This window comes from Dasypus novemcinctus, chromosome 11 (genome assembly GCF_030445035.2).
Source record: "Dasypus novemcinctus isolate mDasNov1 chromosome 11, mDasNov1.1.hap2, whole genome shotgun sequence".
Taxonomy (NCBI): domain Eukaryota; kingdom Metazoa; phylum Chordata; class Mammalia; order Cingulata; family Dasypodidae; genus Dasypus; species Dasypus novemcinctus.
The window spans coordinates 19,112,841-19,138,451 of NC_080683.1; the positions used below are offsets into that span (position 1 = coordinate 19,112,841).

Here is a 25,611-nt window from a genome sequence, read left to right on the forward strand (position 1 = left end):
ATCAACCGTAGCAAATGTACCACACTAACTAAAGATGTTGTTCATGTGGGAAAGTGGGAGGGGTAGGGTAGGGCATATGGGAATCCCCTATATTTTTAATGTAACATTTATATAATCTAAAGCTTCTTTAAAATTAAAAAAATTGTTTCTAAATGCTCTGGAAACAGACATGAAGTATTAGGAAGAGTCCCTTTGTGAACCGTGAGAACAGTTTGTAGCTGGTGAAAACACTAGTGCAGTGGCTCTCAGACTTGAGTGTGCATCAGAATTCCGAGGAGGGCTGTTAAAACACCATTGAAATTTCCTGATTTAGTATGTCTGGAATGGAGACTAAGAATTTGCATTTCTGGCAAATTCCCAGGTGATGTATCTGCTGCTGGTTTGGGGGAACACACTTAGAAAACCATTGCCCTAGTGGGTAGGAAAATGGTCTGGAAGTTAAGCCTCCTGGATGCAAGCTTGGTTTCACCACCTAACTGTGATTTTAGTAAAATCACTTAGGGTCTTGATGTTAGTTTATTCATCTGGCAAATGGAAATAAGGGCTAACTACTTCCTCCCTCCCCACCTAACCACCTACTGAATTGCAGAGCAATAAAATGGAATAATAAATATGAACGTATTTTATAGAGTGAAAATATATACAAGTATTACTGTTAAATTTTCAGGCTGGGTAGATGGGAAGTATGGTTAACTTCATGTGTCAACTTGGCTAGGTTAGAGCGTACAGTTTGGTCAAATAAGCACCAGCCTGATTGCTACTGTGAAGGTATTTCTTGGATTTAAATAATTAGTCCATTGTTTGCATCTATGATGGATTACATCTCCAATCAACAAAGGAGATTGCCTTCAGCAAGGAGAGAAGTCTCATCTAATCAGTTGGAGGCCTTAAAAGGAGAATTAGTGATTTCGGCAGTCAGAATAATTTCTGTCTCTACTTTCGCCAGCCATCTTCTGGAGAATTCATTGAAACCTTCATCAGAATTCCCAACTTGTGGCTTCTTCTAGGGAATTTAGCATCACCATCAAGTTCCCAACTTGCCACCTGCTATACGAATTCAGACTTGCCAAACCCCACAGTTGCACGCGCCAATTCCTATAAGTCTCACAATATTTAACATTTTCATATATGTAATATATTATATGTATATATGTAAATATATAATATTTACATACTACACACACACACACACACACACACACACAGAGTTTCTGTGTCTCTGGAGAACCCTGGCCAACTCAGGATCCTATCCAGCCACTAGCCCAGTCTCATATGTTAGACCAAAAACAAGTTGGAAATGGACTCCAGCTTTGCTTTTTAATGTGGTTCACAGTCCTACAAACTCACAACTAACTTCACAGTTAAGACTGGCGGGCAACATTTCCTCAATACCCTGTTCAGTGTCTTGCCTTAGAAGTGAGCTCCAGGTATTTTGCTTTGTTTCGTTGCTTTCGTTTTATTGAGAAGAAACATGCTCTAGGCCAAGCCTGGTTCAGTTCTGGTCCAGCTCAGGAAGGTCCCATTCCAACCAAACTAAGAGTGAAATTTCTTATACACATGAGTTCTCTCTGGAGGAGGCAGTGGCTAAAACTTAAAGGATGTAATCTATTTTTTTTTTAATTTTTTTTTATTGACTTTGTAATAATATTACATTAAAAATATATATATATGTGAGTTCCCATTCAACCCCACCCCCCCTCCTCCCCCCCCAACAACACTCGTTCCCATCATCATGACACATCCATTGGATTTGGTAAGTACATCTTTGGGCACCTCTGCACCTCATAGACAATGGTCCACATCATGGCCCATACTCTCCTCCATTCTATCCAGTGGGCCCTGTGAGGATTTACAATGTCCGGTGATTACCTCTGAGGCACCATCCAGGGCAGCTCCATGTCCCAAAGACGCCTCCACCTCTCATCTCTTCCTGCCTTTCCCCATACCCATCGTCCACCATGTCCACTTTTCCCAATCCAATGCCACCTCTTCTATGTGGACATTGGATTGGTTGTGTCCATTGCACCTCTATGTCAAGAGGAGGCTCAGATTCCACATGGATGCTGGATGCAATCCTCCCATTTTCAGTTGTAATCACTCTAGGCTCCATGGTGTGGTGATTGTCCTTCTTCAACTCCATCTTAGCTGAGTGTGGTAAGTCCAATAAATCAGATTGTAGGTGCTGGAGTCTGTTGAGGCTCAGGACCTGGCTATCACATTGTCAGTCCAGAGATTCAAATCCCCTAAATATATCTTAAACCCCAACATTAACTGCACTTCCAGCACATTAGCATGAAAGTCTTATGAAGGGAGATCCCATCTGAGTCCAGATTCATCACACATAAACACCATTTCCAAAGAGGGGCCATCTGCCCTGGTAGTTAACCCCATCGGCCATGATCATAACTCTCATGGGTCTCTTTAGCCTTCAAAGGAACCAATATCTGGGGGTTGTATCTGCTTTATCTGTCTCTCTGACTCTGCTCAGTTGTGCATGAGGGTAATCCTTCTGCCAGCCTCCAGACTCTTTTTTAGAAACTCGTAGCCATATAAACTCATTTCTCCTTTCCATTTCCCCCTTACTTTAGGTCAAACAGCATTTTAAAGTCATGTTATTTTATGTAGACATGGATATTCTGCTGATCCGCATTGAACCTTCCGTATAAGGTCCTTTTCCAGTTGCATCATCAGTTGGTAGTTGATAGTGGTCCCTCGTTGCCAGGGAGGCTCATCCCCGGGTGTCATGTCCCACGCTGGAGGGAAGGCATTGCATTTACATGCTGAGTTTGGCTTCGAGACTGGCCACATTTGAGTAACATGAAGGCTGACAGGAGGAAATTCCCAGGCACAATGTTGCTCTAGGCCTTGTTCTTATTTTAGGTTTATCAGCTCACAAGCATAGTCATTAGCATCAGGGGCTCACTGTTGAACCCTCACTCCCTCCCGGTCCCCGCCGCTGTACCTGGGAGACTGTCGCTGCTCCCCTAGGGACCACGACAGAGCACCACTGGCCAGGAACCCAGTACCCCCCCTGCTGTGGTTTTTAATTGTTGCCACTATGAGTATATCCAATCATTACCATGCACCCTGGACATATGTTCTGTACAGCTCCCTGTCAGCCATATATCACCTGTCATTGGTATCCCATACCAGTATCCCTCCATTGCCATTGTTGAAACACTCTGTGATCCAGAACTCCCCGAAATTTGAAGCCCAATATAATGTCATGGTCCCTTACTAGGGAATGGCATATAGCGATGGGTTTAAAGGATAGATAAAGAACTTGGATAAAGTTAGATAAAGAACTTAGATAAAGAATGTTGATTTGAAAAAATTTCCACATCCTATCCTTTTTATTTTTTATTTTTTCCCCCCTAATTATTCAGCATTTCTTCACAGGAGTCCTAGACCACAGCAATGCATATATATATAATATACAGCACTCCCACACATCCACCAGAAAACCTTTTCCCTTCCACAGTGATACTCTTACGCCCTATTCATATCATATTTACTTAAGGTGATGTACAGAGTCTGAGATATTAGCTTTCTAACAAGGTAACATCTGTGCTTACATTATGGTGCATACTTTAGGATACACAGTTCTTTACATTTTTAGTTATCCTATGTTTTACATTATGGTTTACATTATCAGTCTGTCATCTCCTTTATGTTATGGTGTAATATTACATGTTTTATATCCATCCTTGTGTACTCTCAAGAAACTCCTCTCTTGCCCCCCATTTACTTTGGTTCCACACATTTAACGTCCATTTTCCCTTCCACCTTGGTGCCCACAGTGACAGCCAACCTCCGTTTCCTGAGGAGCCACTTCCAGAGATAGATGGAATAGTGTTCAGGGCCTAACTTGCTCAACTGCCCCAATGCCCTGGGAGCCACCCTTTCTCTCGAGGGATACAGTTCCCTCTATTTGATGGCATTAGTCCTCCCCAGGATGTGGGTCCACCCCCACTCTCACTACTTGGGATTCCACCCCATGGTGTCACCCACTCTGGCAGAATGAGCATTTAGACATTCCCCAGGAGCCCGTCCTGCATCAGACCCTCCCCTCCGAGCATTCTAAACAGGTAACCCTCTTTATTATATTTTGATATGATTTTCTCGGCATTTTACTCTCCACCACCTCCTGACCCTCTCCTGTGTTCGTATGCTACCCCTCCCTCCCCCCACTTTTGGGCAACGTTACCCATCCGTCCCTCCCCAGCCACCCTCAAACCCGTAAAGCCCCAACCAAAGGCAACCCCTTGCCCCCCTTTTATCTCTTCTTTGTGTTCATACTTACCACCATCTCATAAAAGGATGTAATCTAATATTTGATCTCGTTTTATAAATTAAAACTGCTAAGTCAGAATAAGGATAAAGAGGTACCAGACTGAGGATGACACATTTTGTTATCTCTCAGCTCTAGCCCCATGCCTACTACTTAGTAGGCATTTATCTCTGTTGATTTAATGATGAAGGATTGGGCTCATCATAGACCAGATGTTGTATTTTGCGTTTCTTTGAGCCCAAAAACCCATCATTATAGGAGTAAACGCTCAGATAACTTATTCTTTTGAGTAGTTTGGAGTGGTTATGGAGGAATGGGTATGTGTGATGGGGATGGGGGCGAAAATAAGCATTCCTTATTTCTAGGTGGTGTTGGATTCAGGATTTGCATGAGCAACATGAACAAGTGTGAAATCCTCTTTGTATCCAGGCTTTTGGCTTCCTTGGTCTTGGCACAGGAGAAATGAGTCAGAGTGGCATGGAAGTCTGAAAAGGTTTCACTACTCTCCTTAACCCATCCCTTATCCTTCCCGCTCTGGCTCATTTCCTTCTGTGAACTGACCCGAGCCAATCTGGCCTTCCACAAATGTCTGGTTCTTTAGGTAATATCTGGAACCTCTGGTAATTAGAAGTTGGTGAGAACTCTATCTGCATCTCCAACAATGTTAAAATGAATCATGATTAAGTGCAAATTCTGCCACATATTCAAATATTTATTAGCTAGCAAGCCCTCAAATAGTCATCTAACCTGTTCTGTAAATGTCGTGAGCTCCCTGCTCTGTGCTTTCAGGCACTCCATCAGGCAATTTGATTGAATGGTTCTTTCTAGGCATGTGCAATCAAATAATCTGAAGGCCAGGATTAGCCAACTATCTACCCAGGGCTGCTTATCTTTGGCACTATTGACATTTGGGGTCAGACAATTGTCTGCTCTAAGGGCTGTCCTGTGCACTGTAGAATGTATAGAAGCATCCTTGGCCTCTACCTCTAGAAGCCAGTAGCAGCCACTCTCACCTAGTTGTGCAACCAAAAATCTCCAGACATTGGCAAACATTCCCTGAGTGGTGGGGGAGGAGAGATCCAGGCCAGGGAATTGTCCCTTGTTGAGAACCACTAGTCTAGTAGGATCAGGTAATGGAATCTTCTGTTAATGAGGGAAACACAGGACAGAGTTCTAGACTAAGTTTCTACTCCAGAGTTAGGTCACTGGGCTTGCCCAAAGCTTTTGATAGTTTGACAGTTTAACAATTCCATTTCACTGATGTAAAGATTATTTCTAGCCTCCCTTATACTATTAATGAATACTCTGGTATGGCTTGAGATAGCAATATTTAAGGCTTTTGCCATAGATACATCTTCAGTACAGACTTCCTTTTCTTTTTTTTTTGTCTATTTATTTTTTTAATATTACATTAAAAAAATATGAGGTCCCCATATACCCCCCCACCCCCCTCACCCCACTCTTCCCCCCATAACAACAATCTCTTCCATCATCATGAGACATTCATTGCATTTGGTGAATACATCTCTGAGCACCGCTGCACCTCATGGTCAATGGTCCACATCATAGCCCACACTCTGCCACAGTCCACCCAGTGGGCCATGGAAGGACATACAATGTCTGGTAACTGTCCCTGCAGCACCACCCAGGACAACTCCAAGTCCCCAAAATGCCCCCACATCTCATCTCTTCCTCCCACTCCCTACAGCTGGAGTGCATATTCCTCTTCAGGGTTCTGGAACACTTTAACCTCCTCCAGGGTGGGATTGCAGTCAACCTGCACACCATATACAGTGTAATAGCCATTTTGTAGAATTTAAGAGCAAATTACAACCAACCAAACACGTTCTCTTCCTGAGCTCCTCCTTTGTGGTGGTTTATACAGTAAGGGAAGAGATGAAGGGAAGAGTGAGATATTTTCAGACTTCCAAGCCATTCTGACTCATTCCCACTGCATTATGGCTTGATGGAATTTAAAGATCCCAAAGTCCAGCTTGTATATTTGAATAAACTGAGGAGATTGCAGAGAGAACAAATCCCTCAGGTTGGTTCCAGAGCCTTTTAAAAGCAGACTTTAAGTCCTCTTTTGACTGTTAGAAAGACTAGCAGTCAAAAAGGGGACTATGATATGTAGGCTAATCTATATCTAACATTATTTAAAGGTCTTTTTTTTTGGTTTTCTTTGGTACAGGTACCATTTTATGCCTAATTAGTCACTCATGCACATTTTCATATGTTGATGGATACAGCTAAAACAACTTCCCTATGTTAGTTTTAATTTAAATACTTTATGTTTACATTTATATTATATAACATTTATTACATAAGTAATGGAATATTTATACTTTATTCTTTCATTAAAAATAAACGTATTTCTCCAAAATCTTCAGGTAAAATTGGTTTTCAAAAAAGATTTCTCATGTTTATCCTCTAGCTGTGAGTAACTGTCAGCAATATATTACAGACACTGGTGGGTGGGGATATGGGAGAGAGTGGGGTAGGGAAGTGTTAGCCTCTAATGAGTACTAAGGTGGAAGAAAATGACAGGAAACATTTAACACGGGTATGGTAATCACCACAAGGTTCTTGAGTGTGTGCATGTGTGTGTGTGTAAGAGATGGGGGTGAAAAATGAGACTGGAAAGGATTGTGAAGACAATTTTCTAAGGTCCAGTCCTGGAGTCTCAGAATGGATTGAGACATGGCTTCCTCTGACTTCCACCTTCCCTCAGGTCCTAGACAAGCATAGGGAAATTTGACCCATGTGTGACTCACCTGCTCAATGCATCATTAACGTTTAAAGAGTTCTAGCTGGTCAAGAGAATAAAAGGAGCATAAAAAGTGGAATCATGGGAAAGGTGTAAGAAGACAGTGGGAGGCAGGGGTGGCATTGGGATCATCTGGCCCTGGCAAGATGTGTCACCAATATCCACTTTCCTTTTCTCAGTAATGGAACCCCCAAGTCTAGCCAGACAAATGGCTACCCAGAGACTAGACTACATTCTTGAGCTTCTTTGCAAGGAAGCTCTGGCCAGTGGAATGAAAGGAGACTGCTTCTGGGAACATTTCTTAAAAGCTCCTGGGCAAACACATCCTCAGCCCATTCCTCTAACCTAATGACTGAAAAGGAGGCGTGATGACCAGAGCTACAGCTGGCACTGGGGCTACCTGGTGACCCTGGGAAGAACAGATCATAAAGATAGAAAGTACCTGGCCCCTTTAGAACTACATGAAGCCAAGCCACCATACCTGTCTTGGACTGCTCATTTGCAGACTTTTATGTGCTAGAGAAAGAAACTTCTGTTTCAAGAAGATCTTTTGAATCTTTGTTACTCACAGAAAACATAATCCTGATAACCCAATGGTTTCTACAAGGTCAGCACTTGACTCAGGCTAAGCTAATATATATACATAGAGTGGAAGAAGAGAGTTTCTCTTCCTTTTGGGTCTCAGTCTATGGATCTATAGCCTCATAGATTTCTTGCCTTGGAGATCTGTCCAATAATTAAATAAACACGGAGGGAAGCAGAGCCACCAAGGGGAAGTGGAGAAGCCTGGGAACCCTGTTTGAGTCCCTGGTTTCAGCTGTGCTTGTGTTGTAGTTTAGTGTCTTTCCTATTTACATGAGCTAATAAATGCTCATTTTTGCTTAACCTATTTTGAGTTGTGTTTATGTTACCTGTAAGCGAGAAGGCCTTAATTAGCACCACTCCTATAGTCCAAACATAATTGGCTCATGTGTAAAGATAGGAAATAATAGGATTAGTTTGAGGATTAGATAAGTTTTTGTATTACAGAAGATTAACGAAGCTGAATGCAGAAACAGGGAAGTTAGGCTTGCTCACTTGTTAAGCATTCTCGCGTTTTAACTTCATAATGGGCATGATTCAAATTCAAACCTTGGTAAAATTATTATTTAGGATGTCAAATGACTTTGGGGCTGCTTTAAGTGATCCTAATAATGAATATTAAATGTGAAAATATGGAGTGCATAAGTATTTTGATTCTGAGTAGCGATTGTATCTAAATCGGGGTTCTTTGTTCTTTTTTCTATACACAGCATGATACCAAATAATAATGACTGTGTGCCAGATACTGTTCCATGTGCTTTATACGGATTACTTCTTAACAAAATCCCACAAAATTACTGGCTCCTTTAATGTTATGGAAATGCAGGTACAAGAATGTTACTCTGCCTAAGGTCACAGAGCTAAGAACTGGTGGACCTATGATTTGGAAAGCACATAGTCTGGCTCCAGAACCCATGTCCTTAACCACCTACCCTCTATGGTCAATCAAGGCTAAACAAGAGTCCAAAGCATCTACCCAGGCAACGTGAAGCAAAAAATCCAAATAAGTCAAGTAGTAAATGCCTTGCTGATTCTGTCATGGGAATTCAGAACTTGGCCAGATTTGTTGGGACGAAGGTCTCAATTCTTGACTGATGTATGTAAACACAGTACAAGACTCACACTTTATTTCTGAGCTCTCATATCCTCCTATGTGTCCAAATGACAATCCAACATTCTGAGAATGCTTGATAAAGCTAAGAGAAAAATAAAATAACATCCACAGCTACTGGAAACCTATGGGAAACTTATTTGCATGAAGACTAAATATTAAAATGGTATGTACAGTCAAGCTATTCCATTTGGGGAAACAAATAGATGGCTAATTTGAGTTCTACCTCTTATAAGGCAACACAGCAGGAATCCTTTGATGCCCCATCAGAGACTAAAAAAACAGAAGCAGGAAGATTCTGAAGTTTGCCCAGAACACTGGTCATTACGTTCTGGGTTGCCCTAGGTGAAACTACAAAGTGAGTGTATAGTTACCTTTGCTTACCTGCTCTCGTTTTCTATACCAAGAACTCTTTCCACTATTTTTAAGAAAGCAACTGGCATTAGACTGCATGACGAAACAATAGAGTTGAGGTGGTTAAGTGACATGTTCTAGCTCAGGCACCCTGCATCAAAATCTGGCCCCACTGGGGCTTAGCCCCGGGACCCTAAGTAGTAAAACCTATCTGTGCATCAGTTTCTTCATCTGTAAAAGGAAGTGCAGTAGAGTACCTAAACTGGAGTTGCTGTGAGGCATAAATGAAGACATATAAGCACAAGATCATAGGACAGCACCAGGCCCAGTGTGAGAGCTCAGTAAATGTTGGTTGACATAGTTACACAATTAATAGACTATTTTACTTGAGGGTGAATTTAAGTGACTGTGTACCTCTCCCAGAAGTATTTGCAGGTAAAGCCTCATCTCTCTAGGAGATTTTGTCTTTTATTAAAGAAATCTGAAACCTGAGGGAGAAGGGGCAAGAGCTATTTTGAGGGAGGATGAAAAACATCCCAAGGCGCCTGATGTTCTCCCACAGTTGGATGACACAGGGCGATGTCGGCTCATCCCTCCTCTGGAGCCCCAGCCCTTCCTTGGCAGTCGGACCTGTTTTTATCTTCTGGCTCTTCTTGGATCACACTTTGGCAAGTCAGAGACATCCTTTTCAGAGTTATCCTCGGCCAGGCTGGAAACTTACCTTCTGCTGGCCGGGTATCAGAGAACCCTGGACAATGTAGGCGCATTGTATATTGTAAATAAAAATCCAGCCTGGCAGTAGGTTTTGAGTGATGGACTAGGAAAGGGAATGGGACTGTTTTATTTCATCCCTTTGCAGCTATATTGAAGAAAACCTGTTAAGGTCCTGGGAAACTCAGAAGCCATGTGTTTCACCTCCTCTACCTACCTTCTGGAGCCCAGTCTGGAATGGGTGGACCATGTCGTTTCTGGGGCTGCTTTGTCTCTGATTCCATAAATAAGACAGTCAGCGATGGGAGGAAAGGAACTGAGAAGGAGGGAGCGACCTGACTGATGGATCTTAGAAACCGTTACCTTCCTGCACACCCAGCATCTGCACTGAAACTACCGAATGAGACTTTTCCTCTCCACATACCACCACGTTCCTTTCTGATTTCCTTTGCCCTTCAAGGATCATATTAAGCTGTGCAAAACGCCGCCTTTACTCTCTTCATGGGCCCCAAATTACTTCTCTGCGCTTTGACCCACCAGGGACATCATCCACACCGAGGAGGCGCCTCCTCTAGATGTCCACCGGGTGGCGATCAAGCCTCAGGAGAAGCAGAAGGGTTCTTGACGCCGAGCAGGGCCCTGGCGCTGGAGAGCAGCTCCCACCCACTCGGCCCCGCTGGCCGATCTGCCAAGCCTGCTTTGGCTTCTCCCAGCTCTGACAGTTGGGAGACAGCGCCTCAGGACGGGCAACACTCTCAGCTCCAGATAAACGGCAAATGGATGGACATTTTCCCCGATGAGTCAAAATCAAACACCTCTCCCTACCTCCACTGGGGTGAGTGGTAGTTGGCAGGATGGAGAAGAGACCATGGTGTCCATCAATAGAGGTTCCCCAAAGGGCAGGGCCCAAGGGCAGCCTCGGATTTTGTTGTTTAATGTGGGAAGTGGGCCGTGACGCAGTCTTCCCGTGACTCCCGCAGTTCCTGTGGCTTCCCAGCTTGGGGTTGGGGTGGGGGCGAAGGGAGCCTTTCGCTGGGTTTGTTTAGTCTCGAATAGTCCCCAGCATTTCTTAACTGCGCTGTCTTTAGAGACTGAGGACACTGGGGTGGGAAAGGGCTCGCGCACCCGCTCTCCGTGTCGCAGTTGTGCCGAGGGACACGTGCGCACTGGGGCCTTTCCACTCTTCCATCTGAAATGTACAGGTGGGTGGGAATGACGGACGTCTGCAAGGCCGTCATCAGACGGGGTGCCGTGTCTGCAGCGTGGAACTCCAGGGCCAAGGTCCCTCTGCCCCCAACCCGTGAAAGTGGAGCTTAAGCCAGTGGTGCAGGGTGGGTTTCAGGAATTGTGCCCGTCTTTCTCTTCCTCTGTCCCCTCTATATTCACTAAGAGCAGAAAACCTGTGACGTTTGTTTCTTCCCCAGAATGTTCTAGAGGATGAACCCAGGTATCTGGCAGGGTAGGGCATGAGGAAAGTTGGGGGGCAGGTAGGACCCTAACCTTCTGAGGCTGGTAACTGGGCAGTAGCCAGCAGCTTCCTGGCTGCCCTGATCCTTTAGTGCCACTGATTGGAACAGAAAGGGGACTGGAGAAGTGACAGGTCTGACCCAGGGGGGAATTCTAGTCTCTCGTTTTGCCCGGGTGCTCGGCACCTGCAAAGAAGAGGGAGACTTTAATGTGAGCCTTCAGACAGGCAGGTTGGTGTTCGAGTCGTGCTGCTGCTGGCTGCCCCTGGACCAAAGGCCACCTCAGAGTCTGTAATGCGGACCCACTCGATGCTGGGGAGACAACGGTCACCGCCACGAGGCTTCCCCCAACCTTCATCCTTTGGGACCATCTGGTCTCCAGGACTGACTTGAAGGGCCCTGAAGTTGTTCCAGGCAAGAGCTGGTCTCCAGAGTTCCCCCTCTTCCTCAGAAGGGTTCTGGAGGTACCTGGGGTGGTGGGACAGACCCAGACCTTTGAGGGACCGCCCTACACCCTTGGGCATCAACCCTCTAGGGTGCTGAGTCATGCACGCCCCAGACCCAGCGTTAGAAACAATGGTGGGGGCTGAACTCCTGGAGCAAGCATGGAAGTTCAGGTGAGCCTTTGTGTGCCTTTGGCCAAAATTATTAAACATCTGCCAATCTGCACCTGTGCTTTGGGGCCTTGTAAGAAAAGTCACTGTCACATACAAGATTAACTTGAGAGAAATCTTCAAAGTAGATACTTTTTCCAGTACGTCCTCTCCTGGGTTCCTCCTGGTCCCACACCTCCCTGAAAACCTCTGGATGCCCAGGGCTTAGAAGGCTCCCTAAAATCTCTTTATGGTCACTAGAGGAAAGATATCCCAGACAGCACCTCTCACTACTTCTCGGCGATATTGCTACTGGACTAATTGGAAAGCATCTTTCATTTGCAAATACTTGACAGTTTACAAAACATGTTCATACAAGATACGTTATTCGAGTCTGAAACCAGCCTTGAGAGGTGATTAGAAGGGTGCCCCCTTTTCAGAAGAGCAAACCAAGTACCTGAGATGTTCAGTGAAGGGCCGAGGTAAGTGAGGATCGGGTCTTGCTGCTCCAGGAGCCACGTTCTTTCTGCTACACCACACTAATGAGTCGTCAAGCTCATTCTCCTGGAATGAAGGCTGATAAGGGACCCCTGGCGTTGCCCCCTCTCCTGGGGATGATGTGAAGCTGTGGTAGTCAGGGACCAATGTCCCTGTGCTTGTCAGCAGCCCCTGAGGGGAGGTTCCAGGGGTGCAGCTTTCAGGCCAGGCTGGAGGGGCAGGAGTTACACGGACAGGAGGGACTGGGGGGACATCTGGATTTCTGTGCCCCCTCCAAAGACATGCAGAGTCTCTGCAAAGGCCAGCCTAGATGATGTGGTACAGGCCTTGTTTTCTATTTATTTTCCTGCCCTGCTGTCAGTGTACAGAAGGCAGTGGAGGTAAAGAGCATTTGTCTCTGGTTTGCATTCTAAAGTTGCTCTGTCCAATGCAGGGACTGCAAACCACGCGAGGCTGTTGGCTACTCGAAATGCGGCCAGTGCATCTGAGGCATGCCGTGTAAGTGTTAAGCACTTACACACTTACACACTTGAATCCTCTGTGTATTCATAAAGTGTTTGTACTTTATGAGTACCTTTCAGAAGGTATTTCAAAACCACTGGATTTTAAAGACAGTATGAAAAAGTATGGAGGACATATACAGGAAGGGAAGAGAAATAAAAAATAAATCTTAAAAAACAAAAGTCAAATGTATTTTTAAAAGTAATGTATAAGTTGATGACATATTGAAATGATAGTGTTTGGGGTATATTGGGTAATATAAAATATATTATTGAACTTGATTTTTACCTGCTTACTTTTTTTAATATGGTACTGGAAAATTTAAACAATACTTGTGTCTCATGTCATAGCTCCACTGGACAGTGCTGCTCTAATGGTGTTCAGAATAGTTCCAAGAAGACTGCAAACACTTTCACATAACATATTCATAGGAAGCAGGCTTTTTTTTCCTTTCCTGCTTCCATGAATAAAGTATAAATGTCATAAAGCCAGGAAAACAAAAGCCTTCAAAATACAAAACAAAACATATCCCTTTGAAATGACGTATACATTATCTTACAAAGAAAACTCTCAGTCCAAATGAGCAGAAAACTGCAGAAGAGTCACTGTTCCCCACAGAAGCATAAGAGGGCAGAGGTGTGTCCCCACAAGACATCCTGGGTCTAGCAAAATCTGAAAATGTGCCTAATCTGAGGTGTGAAACGCCAGCTTATGGCAGTAGCATTTTGCGGAGAAGGTTGAAGGATGAGATGAGACCAGCCTGTGGGCTGGGGTCATTTTGACTTTATTTTTAAGGATTAGGAGGTTGGATGTACCAAAGCTTGGAGGCCCAGCTGTCAACAGTATGCTCGGGGCCCTGGCCCTTGCCCTAAATGTCAAGGGTGCTCTAGGTCCAGGGTCACTTTATGCCCCTTGCCAGGCACACACCGTACTGGGGAAGGATGTTGACTTCTGACTTGGTAAGCCTCTTTTCACTCCTCAAATCTAGCTTTTCCAAATAGCATTGTATTTTCCCTGACTTTTCACACAGCTGGATGCCATTCTCTTAGGAAAGGTGACTTAATTCATACTTATGTATTCAGCAGGCAGATAATACTGTGATGTTTGCAGCAAAGGAGTTGCCGGAGAGACCTTCCTATGTTGGTTACCATGACGGATAGAAAAATATTTATAGATCACATTGCCTCAGCTAACACCCCATACAGGTTCTGCAGAGCAGTGCAGGGCCCTTACCTTGGTTTTTTGGTTGCTTGTTTAAACAATTTGAGGAATGCTGTGGACACATACATGCAAAAAACCTGAAGTACAATTTCAAAGGTTTCATGGAACTCCCGGAAACTTCTGTCCTAGAGAAAAATCCCAATCGCCACTTTGTTTAAGGAAAACCGGAAAACTTCCTAACATGACAAAATCCTTCCTTCCAACTTTAGAGGATCAGGACTCCCCATGGCTAGAGAGCTGGTTGAAAAGTACCAGAATTTCACAGTTAGCAGCATGTGACCACTTGAAAACAAATGGGGCCATGCCAAATTATGACATTGCTGGGGTTGACACTCCTGCCGGTGAAAAGATCTTATTCTTCTCAGCTGAAGTTGGGAAATGTGGTAGGCAGAATTCTAAGGTGGCCCCATGGGTCCTGCCCCCGGGTGTATACAACCTATAAACTCTCCCCCTGGAGTGTAGGTGGTCCTGGGAATAAGACGGGATATCATTACCAGAATTAGATTACATTAGACAGCAGAGGTGACGGCATTTTGCTGATGTAATTAAGGTCCCTAATCATTCGGCTCTGAGTTACTCACAAGGGAGATTATCCTGGCTAGGTCTGACCTAATCATACAAACACTTTTAAAAAGGCACTACAGGTTTGAGATGGAGGAAGTCAGAGAGATTTGAAGCAGAAGAAATACCATTCTGTGGGCTTTGAGGAAGCGAACTACCATGTCGTAGTGAGGGCCACATGGCAAGAAATTGCAGGAAGCTTCTAGAGCGAAGGCCTGAGTCTTACGACGTCAAGGAATGGAATTCTGCCATCAACAAGAGAGCTTGAAATAGACACCCTGAGCAGATAAGCCATGCCAGATTTCTGACCTAGAGAAACTGCAATAATAAATGGTTGTTGTTTTAAACCTTTACGGTTGTGGTAATATGTTATACAACTATAGAAATCAAATACAGGAAATATGGGACCATGTTGCAGGAACTATCTTCAGCTGTCAATGAAAATTCCAATCCGGCCACACGCAAATATTGGAACAGAAATCTGTTTATTTTGTTTCATGATGTTAGGTTCTAACAGCTTAACTGCAAGGACCAATGTTTAAACCCTCTGTAAGCTTTAGATCACTACACTCTGAGTGGGAAGCTAGATGGTGTGGGAAGCTGGATGGTGTGGAAAGATGGAAGGGGTAATCCACTGTGTGGAGAATGAAATTAAATTCTGGTAAACGTGGGAAGCCTGATACAGCAGCAGTAGAATATTGTGGAAGAGTAGCCAGTTTGTAGAAGAAAGTTTCATAAGACCTTATTACATATTTTATTGTTAAGCACGAAAAGAAAACAATTGTATGCTCACATACTATTGACGCATGATTGAAAATCTCAAGTCATAACTTTAGAAAACTATAACATCAAATTTCAAAGCTAACCTCTTCTCTGAAATGATGAGACACGATTTCCTGTGGCTTTAAAAAAATGCATAAGAAAACTATGTCCACTCTCAGCATCCCCTTTGTTTTGAGCAAAAGAGGGATCAGAGTCCTCTCAGCCTGGATCATGAGGCTTTCGCCTTGGGGCGCAGGAGTCCCACTTGACATCATCATCACATGCCACAATTCAAAGGCATTCCACCCACATGGGATTTCTGGGACCACGCTCATTTCCTTTTGTCTTCTCAAATTATTGTGACCTTCTGCTCAATTCCTCTCAGAATAATCCCCCCTCCCACACACACACATACTTCCTGCCCGCATTTACTGGTTGCTATAATCTTTCTCATCTCCATGTAACCTGTTTTTTCCTGAAACCTTCCAACACTGACCTCTCCGGCATTGTTTACACTAACCACAAAAGGCTGTGACCTCACACACAGTTTCTTCATTTCTGCCCTTGGTAACCTACATTCTGAAAACTCCATGGAGCTTTATTTACTTCTTTCACCATAAAACCAATAAGACATGGGGAGGAGGATGGCAGATCCATGACTCATTAATTGTGCATTTGTGAATGTTCCAACCTTACTACCTCTGAAGCCTTAGCACAGGTCTCTTTGCCAGAAACTGACTTAATGGAAGGTCCCGTAACTGGAGAAAATTTAGGCCCATCGAACTAACTTTACCACTGAGATGTCAGGAACATGGGGAGCATTGGGCAGTTTACAAGTGAACTAGAATACACATCCCACTTGCACTATTAGAGCAAATGCTCCTCTTTCCCTGGGAGATCTCGTTCTAATAGCCTTGTAAACCTTGATGATTAAGAACTAGTGACCTCAAGGCCAGGTGAGGCTCCTGCTTTCGTATAACTTACAGGCTCATGGATTACTCTTTTTATTATTTGGCATTCTACTGCTTAGGATTTTCTTGAGAAAGGTAGTGGTTGAACTATGTACAATATCTTGTGGTCAGGCAGAACATCAGCAAATATTTCTCCAATTTATTTTAGCTTTTCTGGAGTATGGAGCCAGGGCTGTGGCTTGAAAGATGAGAAGCACATATGTGCCCATATTTACCCGTGTGTGTGTGTGCCTGTGTATGTGTGTGTGTGTGTGGATAAGGGGACGTGCTTTAGTTAATGGACATGGGCAGAAGGCCAGACCACATCCTTTGGAACTATGCTGAAGGTTTTCCCCACTGCAGAGGCTCCCCTCTACATCAACAATGATTCCCAAGGGATTCCTACTGAAGTTGGTAGAAGTTCAGTAGCTTTTGAAAAAAAGGACATGAAAACCACAGCCTTCTCTTGAATGCTGTACTTCCCTTGACGGTTCATGTCAAAATTGCCAGGCTAACATTGTGTTATAAGCCTGGCTCAATTCTCCCTGATGGAACCCCGGGAACCAACTCTAATTCTGCATCAGTCAAAGTTATTCTTTCTCTAACATCAGATTCCAATCTGATTGATCCCCAGCCTAACTCCTGACCTTGTCTTCTCAGTACTAAACTCCAACCAAAGTTGATAATTCACTGATGAACTTGACTTGCATTCATAGCCTAACAATCATTTCCTTAAGGTAATTTAAATAATGCACTGCTGGGTTGGAACAATGATGTGAGAGGGTATAAATGTCCATGTTGTTTTGTGAGTGTGTAGAAATAGGAAATTTATTTACTTTAAGTGTGAATAGAACTTCTATCTGCCTCCACAGCCACCCATTCCTCTCCCGGTCCATCAAGAAAAGAGAGGAGGAAATAGAATTTAAAATTAAAAATAAAAGGGAGAGATTTTATATTTAAAGAGTTATGATATTAAAAGAGAACTCTTTTGAAGCTCAAGGAAGGGTTGAATTTCAGTGTCTTCTACCCCATCTTTATAAAAGCTGGGCCTATTGACATGATCCGTCCTTATGAAGACCACCGATCCTACATTTTACTGAGTAGCCCATGCTTTAGCTGCCACATTCTCCCCTTGGGATTAGAGTTTGATTTGCAATCTATAGTTGCTATATCTACAGCACCTGGTTTAGCTATAATGTGGATGCAAGTTTTACAACTATTTGGCTTTTTTATATGAAAGCACACACACATACACATACACGATTCACAATCAAGCTTCTTGGGGGAGAACGCCAAGCTCCACCATCTGTTCATCAAGTTAAAGTGTCATTAGGAGCATAGAATAGCCAGCTGCAAAACTTCTTCCCTGAAGTTTTCCAAGTGGTTGGAATAAACACAAATTCAACTGTACAAAAATCTTAATGTATATTGGGCTTGAAGCTTAAAGAAAGACTGGAAGAGATAATACATAGTGAGCTATACAACACACCAGAGGCCATTAAATCTACAGTCACAACAACAGTAACAACAATAATAATAATATACTCTAAGAGTATGAAAACCTATTCTATTATAATGCACAGAGAAGTACCTGGTTAAAGCTGTTAAATATACAACAGTTGGGATCCATTTTCAGTGCAATGTATCAGATTTGGCAATTCATGTATATTAAAAATATATATATTTTTTTGCTTTCAAAATGTAGGACAAACTAATAGCAGGACTTTTCTGATAAACAATGGAAAACTTAACCAGCAGTTTAAGGAAACCTGATAAAGCATAATCATCCTACCTCCTCTGCATATTCATTCCCCTTAGCTCAGACTTAACATATACAGGTAGATAAGTATTCGACTAGCATCAGGGGAATCCTGTCTCCTTCCATGCCTTTCTTGTAAACATTGTTATCCACTTGAAAGCATCCCATTGATGAAATTTCCTCTCTATTTTCCCCACTCCAAAGCCTTTTTTTTTCTCTTGGCTAGGAAAATATCAGGAAGATTCCAAACTCTTTCTCTGTGGCTTACTTTCAGGTTCCATTATGGAGCCATCACTTATTCTTGATATTGCAATATCTGAGTAGTTATGTTAGATTTTTAACATGGGACTCCTGACATGAGGTCCTTAATGTTGCTTAATTCTTTAATTTTTTCTTTTTTTCTTCTTTTTTTTCTTCTGTCCTTTTCTTCTCTTCTCTTTCTTTCCTTTTTTCCTCTTTTCCTCTAAAAACAGAAGTCACTGAAGTATTTTCTTAGGTACTAACATTTTAATCAAAGCTTATCTTTGTGCCCAACATGTGAAAAGTGAAAAGTTCTCTTCAAAACTCTATTTTACAGTATAGACAGAGAAATTGGGCCTGGGGAGACTTGAGTTTCACTTAAATACTATACACATTTGGTACAACAAGGGGTAGGGGAAACACAAAAAAATTACTTTTAGTCTGTCTTTACAAAAGAAGCTTCTTTCCAAATGAAAAAGTCTTTTCAGCATCTGCTCCTAAAAGCCTGTGGAGAGAACATTCTACTCATAGCTTTGAAAGGATCTTTTTTTCTGAGCATATTCACTATTGCCAAGAGGTCACACGGATGGATCTGCCCATTCTCAGTTGAGTAATGAATACGCACTGGATGAGTTTTCCAGGGATGAGCTGGTTGTTTCTGGGGTGGACACATTGTACGTTCCTGCAAAACAGAACAGCACCCAGTTTAAAGACAAGCCTGCATGATCACTGGGGTGTGAACATCAAACATACCGGGGAGAGCTCTAGTCCAGGAGCCAGGTAAGCTCAGCCATGCCTGGAAATCAATCCATGCCTGCCCACCTCCCAAGACCAGAAATGCCAGAGAACAAACAAGGCTGCCGTTCTCAAGCAAGCATGGCAGCCGACAAGCACTAACTACTTCACATCAGAACAGCAGGCAGACTTCTACAGAGGACAGCAAACTCTCCACGGGGGCAGCTGCTCCACATGCCACCCCATGCATGGGCCTGGGGCCATCACACGAGGGACGCTTCCTGGTCCCCTTGGGTCATGGTGACTTGGGGAAGTTCTTGGGAGGGGTCTGGAGGCTGAGCTGGAAGGGGAGGGTTCATAGAGGGGAAAAGGGAAAGGGAAGAGAAAATGACAGAGGATGAAAAGACAGGACCAGAAAAGAAGCAAAAGGCAGGGGATGACAACAAAAGTGCTGAGAGCAGGGAGGGCAGCTGCACGGGCTTGTGGCAGCAGGAGGGTGTGAGGACTGAGCATGGGAAGTGTGTAGGGGTGTGTGTTGGGACACAGTGCCCACCCTACCATCAGATGCTTTGCACTGTACTGCCACAGCTAAGAAGGTTTCCGTCATTGCCTGGGGAGAGCCAGTGGGGCTGCTGACAACATAAACCAAAGTTACAGTGGTTATAGGGCCCTCGTGGGGGCCAGCGGAGACTGCATTGGTGACCCTTGAGAGACCGTCCAGCGGCAATGACCAGCTGACCTCGGAAACTGAGCCTCCACTCCAACATTGATCCAACTCACAAATGAGGAGCACGTTTTGTTGGCCTAGGAAATTGCATAATTCTGATTCCGTAGAATTATTTCATTGACATTTCATTATTTTCACCTTAATGCAAAAGGTAAATGCATTCCAGCGATGGCGCTGGCCAAGTGTAATCGTTCTACTACACCCAGAAGATTCGATCATTTCATAACAGGTGGAATCAGCGACTTTCAAAATGGAAAGTGAAGGTCCTTCTATTTCATGAATAAGTCATCAGATTAAAGCAGAAAACACCAAGTCCTTTGGAATTTTAGCAAATAATAGGCGTTCTCATACTTTGATCTCACCTGAAAAGCCAAGGTTTGGGATACCAATACATTTCTGCCTCTGCGTTTGTAAGAACGTTTCAGTTTCAAGAGGCTGGAAGGTATTTGGGGGCTTATTTTCCTGAGGAGTTGGTGACATGGGATAGAGGTTTCAATTTGGCAGAATAGCTGAGGCCCATTGCCCAAAGGCTTTAATACTACTTATTTCATACCTCCAAGGTAGAAATTTTAACTGCATTTTTCTAACGGAGCAGCTCACTTAGATGATCCCTCATATACAAATGTCAATGTGAAAAGGAAAGAAAAATAAGGAAAAGGAGCCCATGGTATGAGATTTGTACTAGGATTTTCTTAATATATTCTTTATTGCATCATGACTCAGAAACATGACACAGCTAATTCCTATTTAACATGATATAGAAAAGAACTCTGTTGTACAAAGCCAGCATTTTAAGGTTCCAATTTTTATGACTGATGCAGTATTGAAAGACAGTTCCCCAAATGCCTGTCTAGATTCTCCAGATAATTTTCTTTTTGTGTTATTCTCAGTTGCCCACTGAAGGCAGTGGCCATCTGGACCAGACTCCTGGTGGTTTTGGGAAAATGTAAGCAAGTTACTCTATTTGACCTCTGTCCAAAGAGATCATGGCAGGTAAATTCCACGAGATGGGGGAACAGAAGGGTGGGAGGCTGAGGCTGAAATCCAGGCACATGTCAACCAGGGAGCACCTAGAGGTCATTACATACCTGTTTTACCAAACAAATTGTTAAGTCTTCTCGAAATTGGAGAACTCATAGAAAATACAGGTGTAGAAGAACCTAGGGATGTTGACTAGAAGAGAGAGAAAAAAGGTTACAAAGCAAATGTAAATGTGTTAGACCATAGCTCTGCTTTACCCCCAGGAGGGTTAATTTGCTGCCCTCTAGTGGGCGCTGCCTACCCCTCTAATCTGGGCTCCTTAGTGAGAGCCTGGATAAGCGCAAATTTCAACTTCGCACAAATCAAGCAGGAGAGTCCCCATGAGGTACTTAGATCTCAACACCAGTATTAGAAGACTTACTTTTAAATGCATATTTTACTTGTTCTTATGTTTCTAGTACTTTCTGACACGTGAACAGTGGCCAAATAAATTCAAGCCCGAGTTATTTTCCAAAATGAATTCTAGAAAAATTCTACTCATTATTATGCCTCAGTTTGTTTTCTCTAATGCCTTGAAATCCTCCACAAGATTGTTTGTTTCCATTGAAAGTTTATATCATCTGTGTGATTTAAATCCTTACTTTAAAATGTGAGGGTAGCATCTTAATGATGGTTCTGTGACTGTATAACAGGCAAAATGAAGCATGAAGCAAAATAGCTAATGATCTATGCTAAAACTAGTTGTGGAGGCAAAAAGGTTTGTGGGTGCAATGGATTTAATCCCACTGATCAAAACTTCACGTTAAATACTTTATACTTTCCACTTTACTATTTAGTGGAATACCTGAGCATACAAATTCCCTACAGAGGAAAGGTTTACCTTTGAGTGCTGTGAAGACCATCTCGACAATGAAAACTTATTCAGCAAAGCTTCCTGTACCTGCATTGTTTAAAAGAAGTTATAGTAAATTCTTTTACTACAATTAAAAGTAAAAGAATGCCATGAGCACCCTGCAAACTTTGAGGAACATGAAAATGTCATTTTTCTTACCTTTTGATCCCAGAGGCATCCAAAGAGTAAAATGAATAATCCCTGGGAAAAGGATTGGGAAGAAATGCATTTTAATCCTATGTTATTCTCCAGCAAAATATAAAGTGTTATCAACTTGGCCTTGAATTGGTTCTTCCTCTTGCCCCACTTAAGTTTATGGAATGAGTCTAGTACATGATAATTTTAAAAGGGATGCAGAAAGCCCAAATCAAGTGACTTCAAATGTTGTAATATCATAAAGGTATTTTATCTTTCCCTATCCCCCATCCCAATTTTGAACTGTTGGTCCTCCTAGTTTTGCTCTTAAATACACCTCTTGTGTTTATAGTATCAATTACACGGTTGGGAAGAGGTTGTGGGGCATGGGATGGGACAATTAGTCCCTTCCAACCAAGATATGCTATGAAGGACGTATGAGGGTTATAGTTTGGAGCCAGGGGTCCACTAGCAGAAGTTTACATGGTTTGGACATGAGTGTCCAGGGGGCAATATTTCAGCATCACCTCCTGCCTCATTCACCAGCTCACAGGGGCCTGAGCAGTTTTGCCCTATCTCCCCCATCCCTTTCTCTGGGTGAATCAAAATCAATCACTTCCTTTCTTGTGCTCCAAAGGCTTGCTGCCTATAACTCTGTCATAGTTCTTCTATCGTGCTGACTTGAATTATTAGTTATGTACTGTCAGAGAGAAAAGAAGGTGGTCTTCTTGATTTTAGCAAAATTGAGCAGAGTGTCCCCCTACCTAGAAGAGTCATTTCTTTATTCTTCAGCAAATGTTCCAGGCATCCTACTGTGGGGCATATAATATTCATTTCATTCACCAAATGTTTATTGAGCCCCTACTCTGTGCCCAGGTGTTTGTTAGGCACTAGGGTTATAGTGATGAACAAGACAGATATGATCCCCGCTCTTAAAGACAGAGCTCATTGAACGCATGTGGAAATTAACTGGAGAGAGGACTTGGTTGAATAGTGGTTTTTTCATTTAGGAACATTTGAGATAATGTTGAATAAATAGCAAAGTCCAGATTAGAGAAGGGACTTTCCTCCTACCTGTATTATCAGGAACCCTTATCAGGGCTCTCAGAAGACAGTCGCATACACAACTAAATCATAATGTAGGCGATAAGAGGCATAAAGTTCTATGGGAGCAGAGGAATGTGTTTCTATCTCATTGAGTTCTTATAATCACTGCTCTTTAGGGCTAGGGCTGCCTCTGGACTAAAATCCTTTTTCATTCCTTCTCCTGTTTGTATTTCTATCATTAATTTGTTCCACCAGAGCAGATGCTCTGGGAGAACCCTGCACTGAGAATTTACCTGGAAGGCATTGAGGAGGGTAAATATGATATGGAACACAGCGCTGTTGCCCTGAAACACGGTGGCCAGACCAAAACCCCAGGTGAGCCCCAGTAGCGGTGTAAGGACGCCGATGCTCTTGCTGATCTGAAACAGGCTGCTTTTCTCCTGCCTACTTGGCTTGTCTCCAATAGAGGGCCGGAGGATCTTGGTGATGACCACAATTGTGATGGTCACGTTGACCACTACGATGATCAGTGCTGGGATAACAAAAGCCAGCAGAGCCTTGGTGTCCTCCCAATTGAGCCAACAGGCATTCTTCCTCGTGTAGACTTCCCGTGGCTGGGTGGCCCCCACTGTGATAACTGAGATGACGAGGGGGCAGCCATAGCCAAGGGAAAAGGCAATGGCCTTCTGGGTGGACTTGCTTGTGTCGTGCAGGATGAAAACCAGGCGGTAGAAGAGCATGAGGCCCAATGTCAGCATCCAGAAGAAGACGCTGAGGTAGAAGAAGTGAATGAAGAAGGTGGCGGCCACACAGGCTGTTTCACTGAGTGGATAGTGATGGTCGTGGATGGTGGCAGCCACAATGAACCAGGTGTCAGCAACCAGAAGGGAGGCGGCGATGTTCACGATGCAGATGTGGCGCATATAGGAAGTCCGGTTCTTTGTCACTGATTTCCAGACCACAGATTCCACAACTAGGCAGGCTGCTAAGCTCAAGATGGAAAAGCCCAGCCCAATGTAAGAAATGATGTCCAGAAGTATTTTGAGGAGAGAACCAGGATCTGGGGAGTCAGGGGACATGAGGATGGAGAATGATGTGAGGTGGTCACAGTTGCAGGAGATACTGTCACCATCTACTTTTTTAACATAACACCCACTGCTGTCCCATCCCCCAGTGTGGTTGGCGAGGTTGAAGTTCCAGAAGACACATCGTAGTCCCCAGCCTGCAGGGTTGTTGTTCTTAAAAGTCATTGAAATCCTGAATGGCATGGTTATGTTGTGGCTGACAGTGGTTGTCATCACTAAACTGTCTGCAAAATTCTTTGCCTGCATGTCCTGAGCAAGGATGGCTTTGAGGGTTGGGAAAGCCACAGTGACAATAGATGTACCTGGCTGCAAACTTTCCAGCTGGCACTTGTCAATGGCCACGTTGCCCCAGAGGTCTGAGTCTGAGAAAACAAAGTTCTGTTTGTAGTTTCTGGGGTAGCCAGTTTTTATGACTATGCTCTTCATCTGCACATTAGTGTGGGAGATGGACAAAGAAGTGCTATTTCCTGACTGTAATGCTCGGGAAAATCTTTCCACTGAATCCAGTAGCTGGGAGCTCTCATTGGTCTGTTGTTGTTGTAAAGTCTTCCAGGTTTTCAAGATGGGCTTGCCAAGAATGACATTAACCGTAGAGAGAAAATGCTGTAATTAAGATAGCATGGGATCAAACCAACTAAATTCATTATCTTAAACAGAAATAAAATAATACCCCCTCCCCCAAAAACTGGATGAGGCAAGAGGAAAGGAGAAGAGAGAAAAATGAGGCACTGTAGAAACTCTGGGAATATGTGACCTGCCATCCTATGGCAGGGAATTAGAGAAAGATGGGTCCCTCCATATGTGAGGCTTTAAAGATTTAGCAATAGTGATGGTGAGAACCACTCCCCACCACTCAGGCCAATTGAACTGGCTGGTAGAGATATTTATTAAATTTTTTGTTTTGAATCTTAAGCTTGGTATTTGGTAGGTGGTATTTCACCAACAAGGGTGAGGAAGTCTCAGAAGATGCTCTCAAATCCTGTGCATCAAATTAGCCATGCAAGTGTTACCAAAGGCTTCTTTCTTTTCTGCTAAGCAAATTGATTCTCTGTCCCATAACCTTAGGAACTTCATTTTCCATTTGAACCCTCTACCCTTGTCTGCCTGGTTCTGTCTTCTGGAAGGATGATCCTTTGGACTCTCACCCAAGCTGCTTGCCAGTTGGCCTTTGGTTAGGTTAGGGCAATGGGAGGCACTGACCTGACAGGAGATAGGAGCAAGGGAAGACTGAGAAATCAGAACATAATTTCCCTGCTACCAGCCTCTACTCCTCAGCCTCCTCACCACAAAGCTGGCCATAGCCATGTCCTTCCAAGACCACAGCTCCTGCTGAGTGGTTCCCCTCTAAGGCTTCAGCATTCCTTCAGCTCTGGGAGCATTATTTCCTCTCCTTTTTCCTTTAGTCCTAGGGATGGTAATGGTATCCAAATGCTGTTCACCTCTGGATACTTCAACACCCTTTTTGTTGTTTTAATCCTAGTTTTACCTCTGTAAGTATCCCTTCATTAAAGCTCTTCATTTGAAATATTGTGGGTGAATTCTCTTTCTGTTCAGAACCTTGGCTGCCTCAAAGCTCATGCTTAGCCTTAGACCTTTGAAAATCCCACCTCATTCATATTCTGCTCTCCTAAAAAGCAGATAA

The 25,611-nt window shown here is 43.5% G+C and overlaps 1 protein-coding gene across 16 annotated transcripts in view; it reads right to left on the reverse strand.

Moving 5' to 3' along the window:
- Positions 1–15,396: 15,396 nt before the first annotated feature.
- Positions 15,397–25,611, reverse strand: part of ADGRF5 (adhesion G protein-coupled receptor F5) — a 110,138-nt gene continuing 99,923 nt past the window's right edge. For 8 of the 16 annotated variants that reach the window (XM_071218502.1, XM_071218498.1, XM_071218500.1 and 5 more), the window contains 6 exons: positions 23,178–24,572; positions 21,862–21,903; positions 21,691–21,750; positions 20,918–21,002; positions 19,661–19,734; positions 15,397–19,049 (listed from right to left, as the gene is read on the reverse strand). In XM_071218502.1, the coding sequence (XP_071074603.1) occupies positions 19,706–19,734; positions 20,918–21,002; positions 21,691–21,750; positions 21,862–21,903; positions 23,178–24,572 (1,611 nt within the window). In that variant the 3' untranslated portion in view covers positions 15,397–19,049; positions 19,661–19,705. The remainder of the gene's footprint in view (positions 19,050–19,660; positions 19,735–20,917; positions 21,003–21,690; positions 21,751–21,861; positions 21,904–23,177; positions 24,573–25,611) is intronic. The other 8 variants (XM_058306852.1, XM_004452800.5, XM_058306850.2 and 5 more) reach the window with 1 other exon arrangement.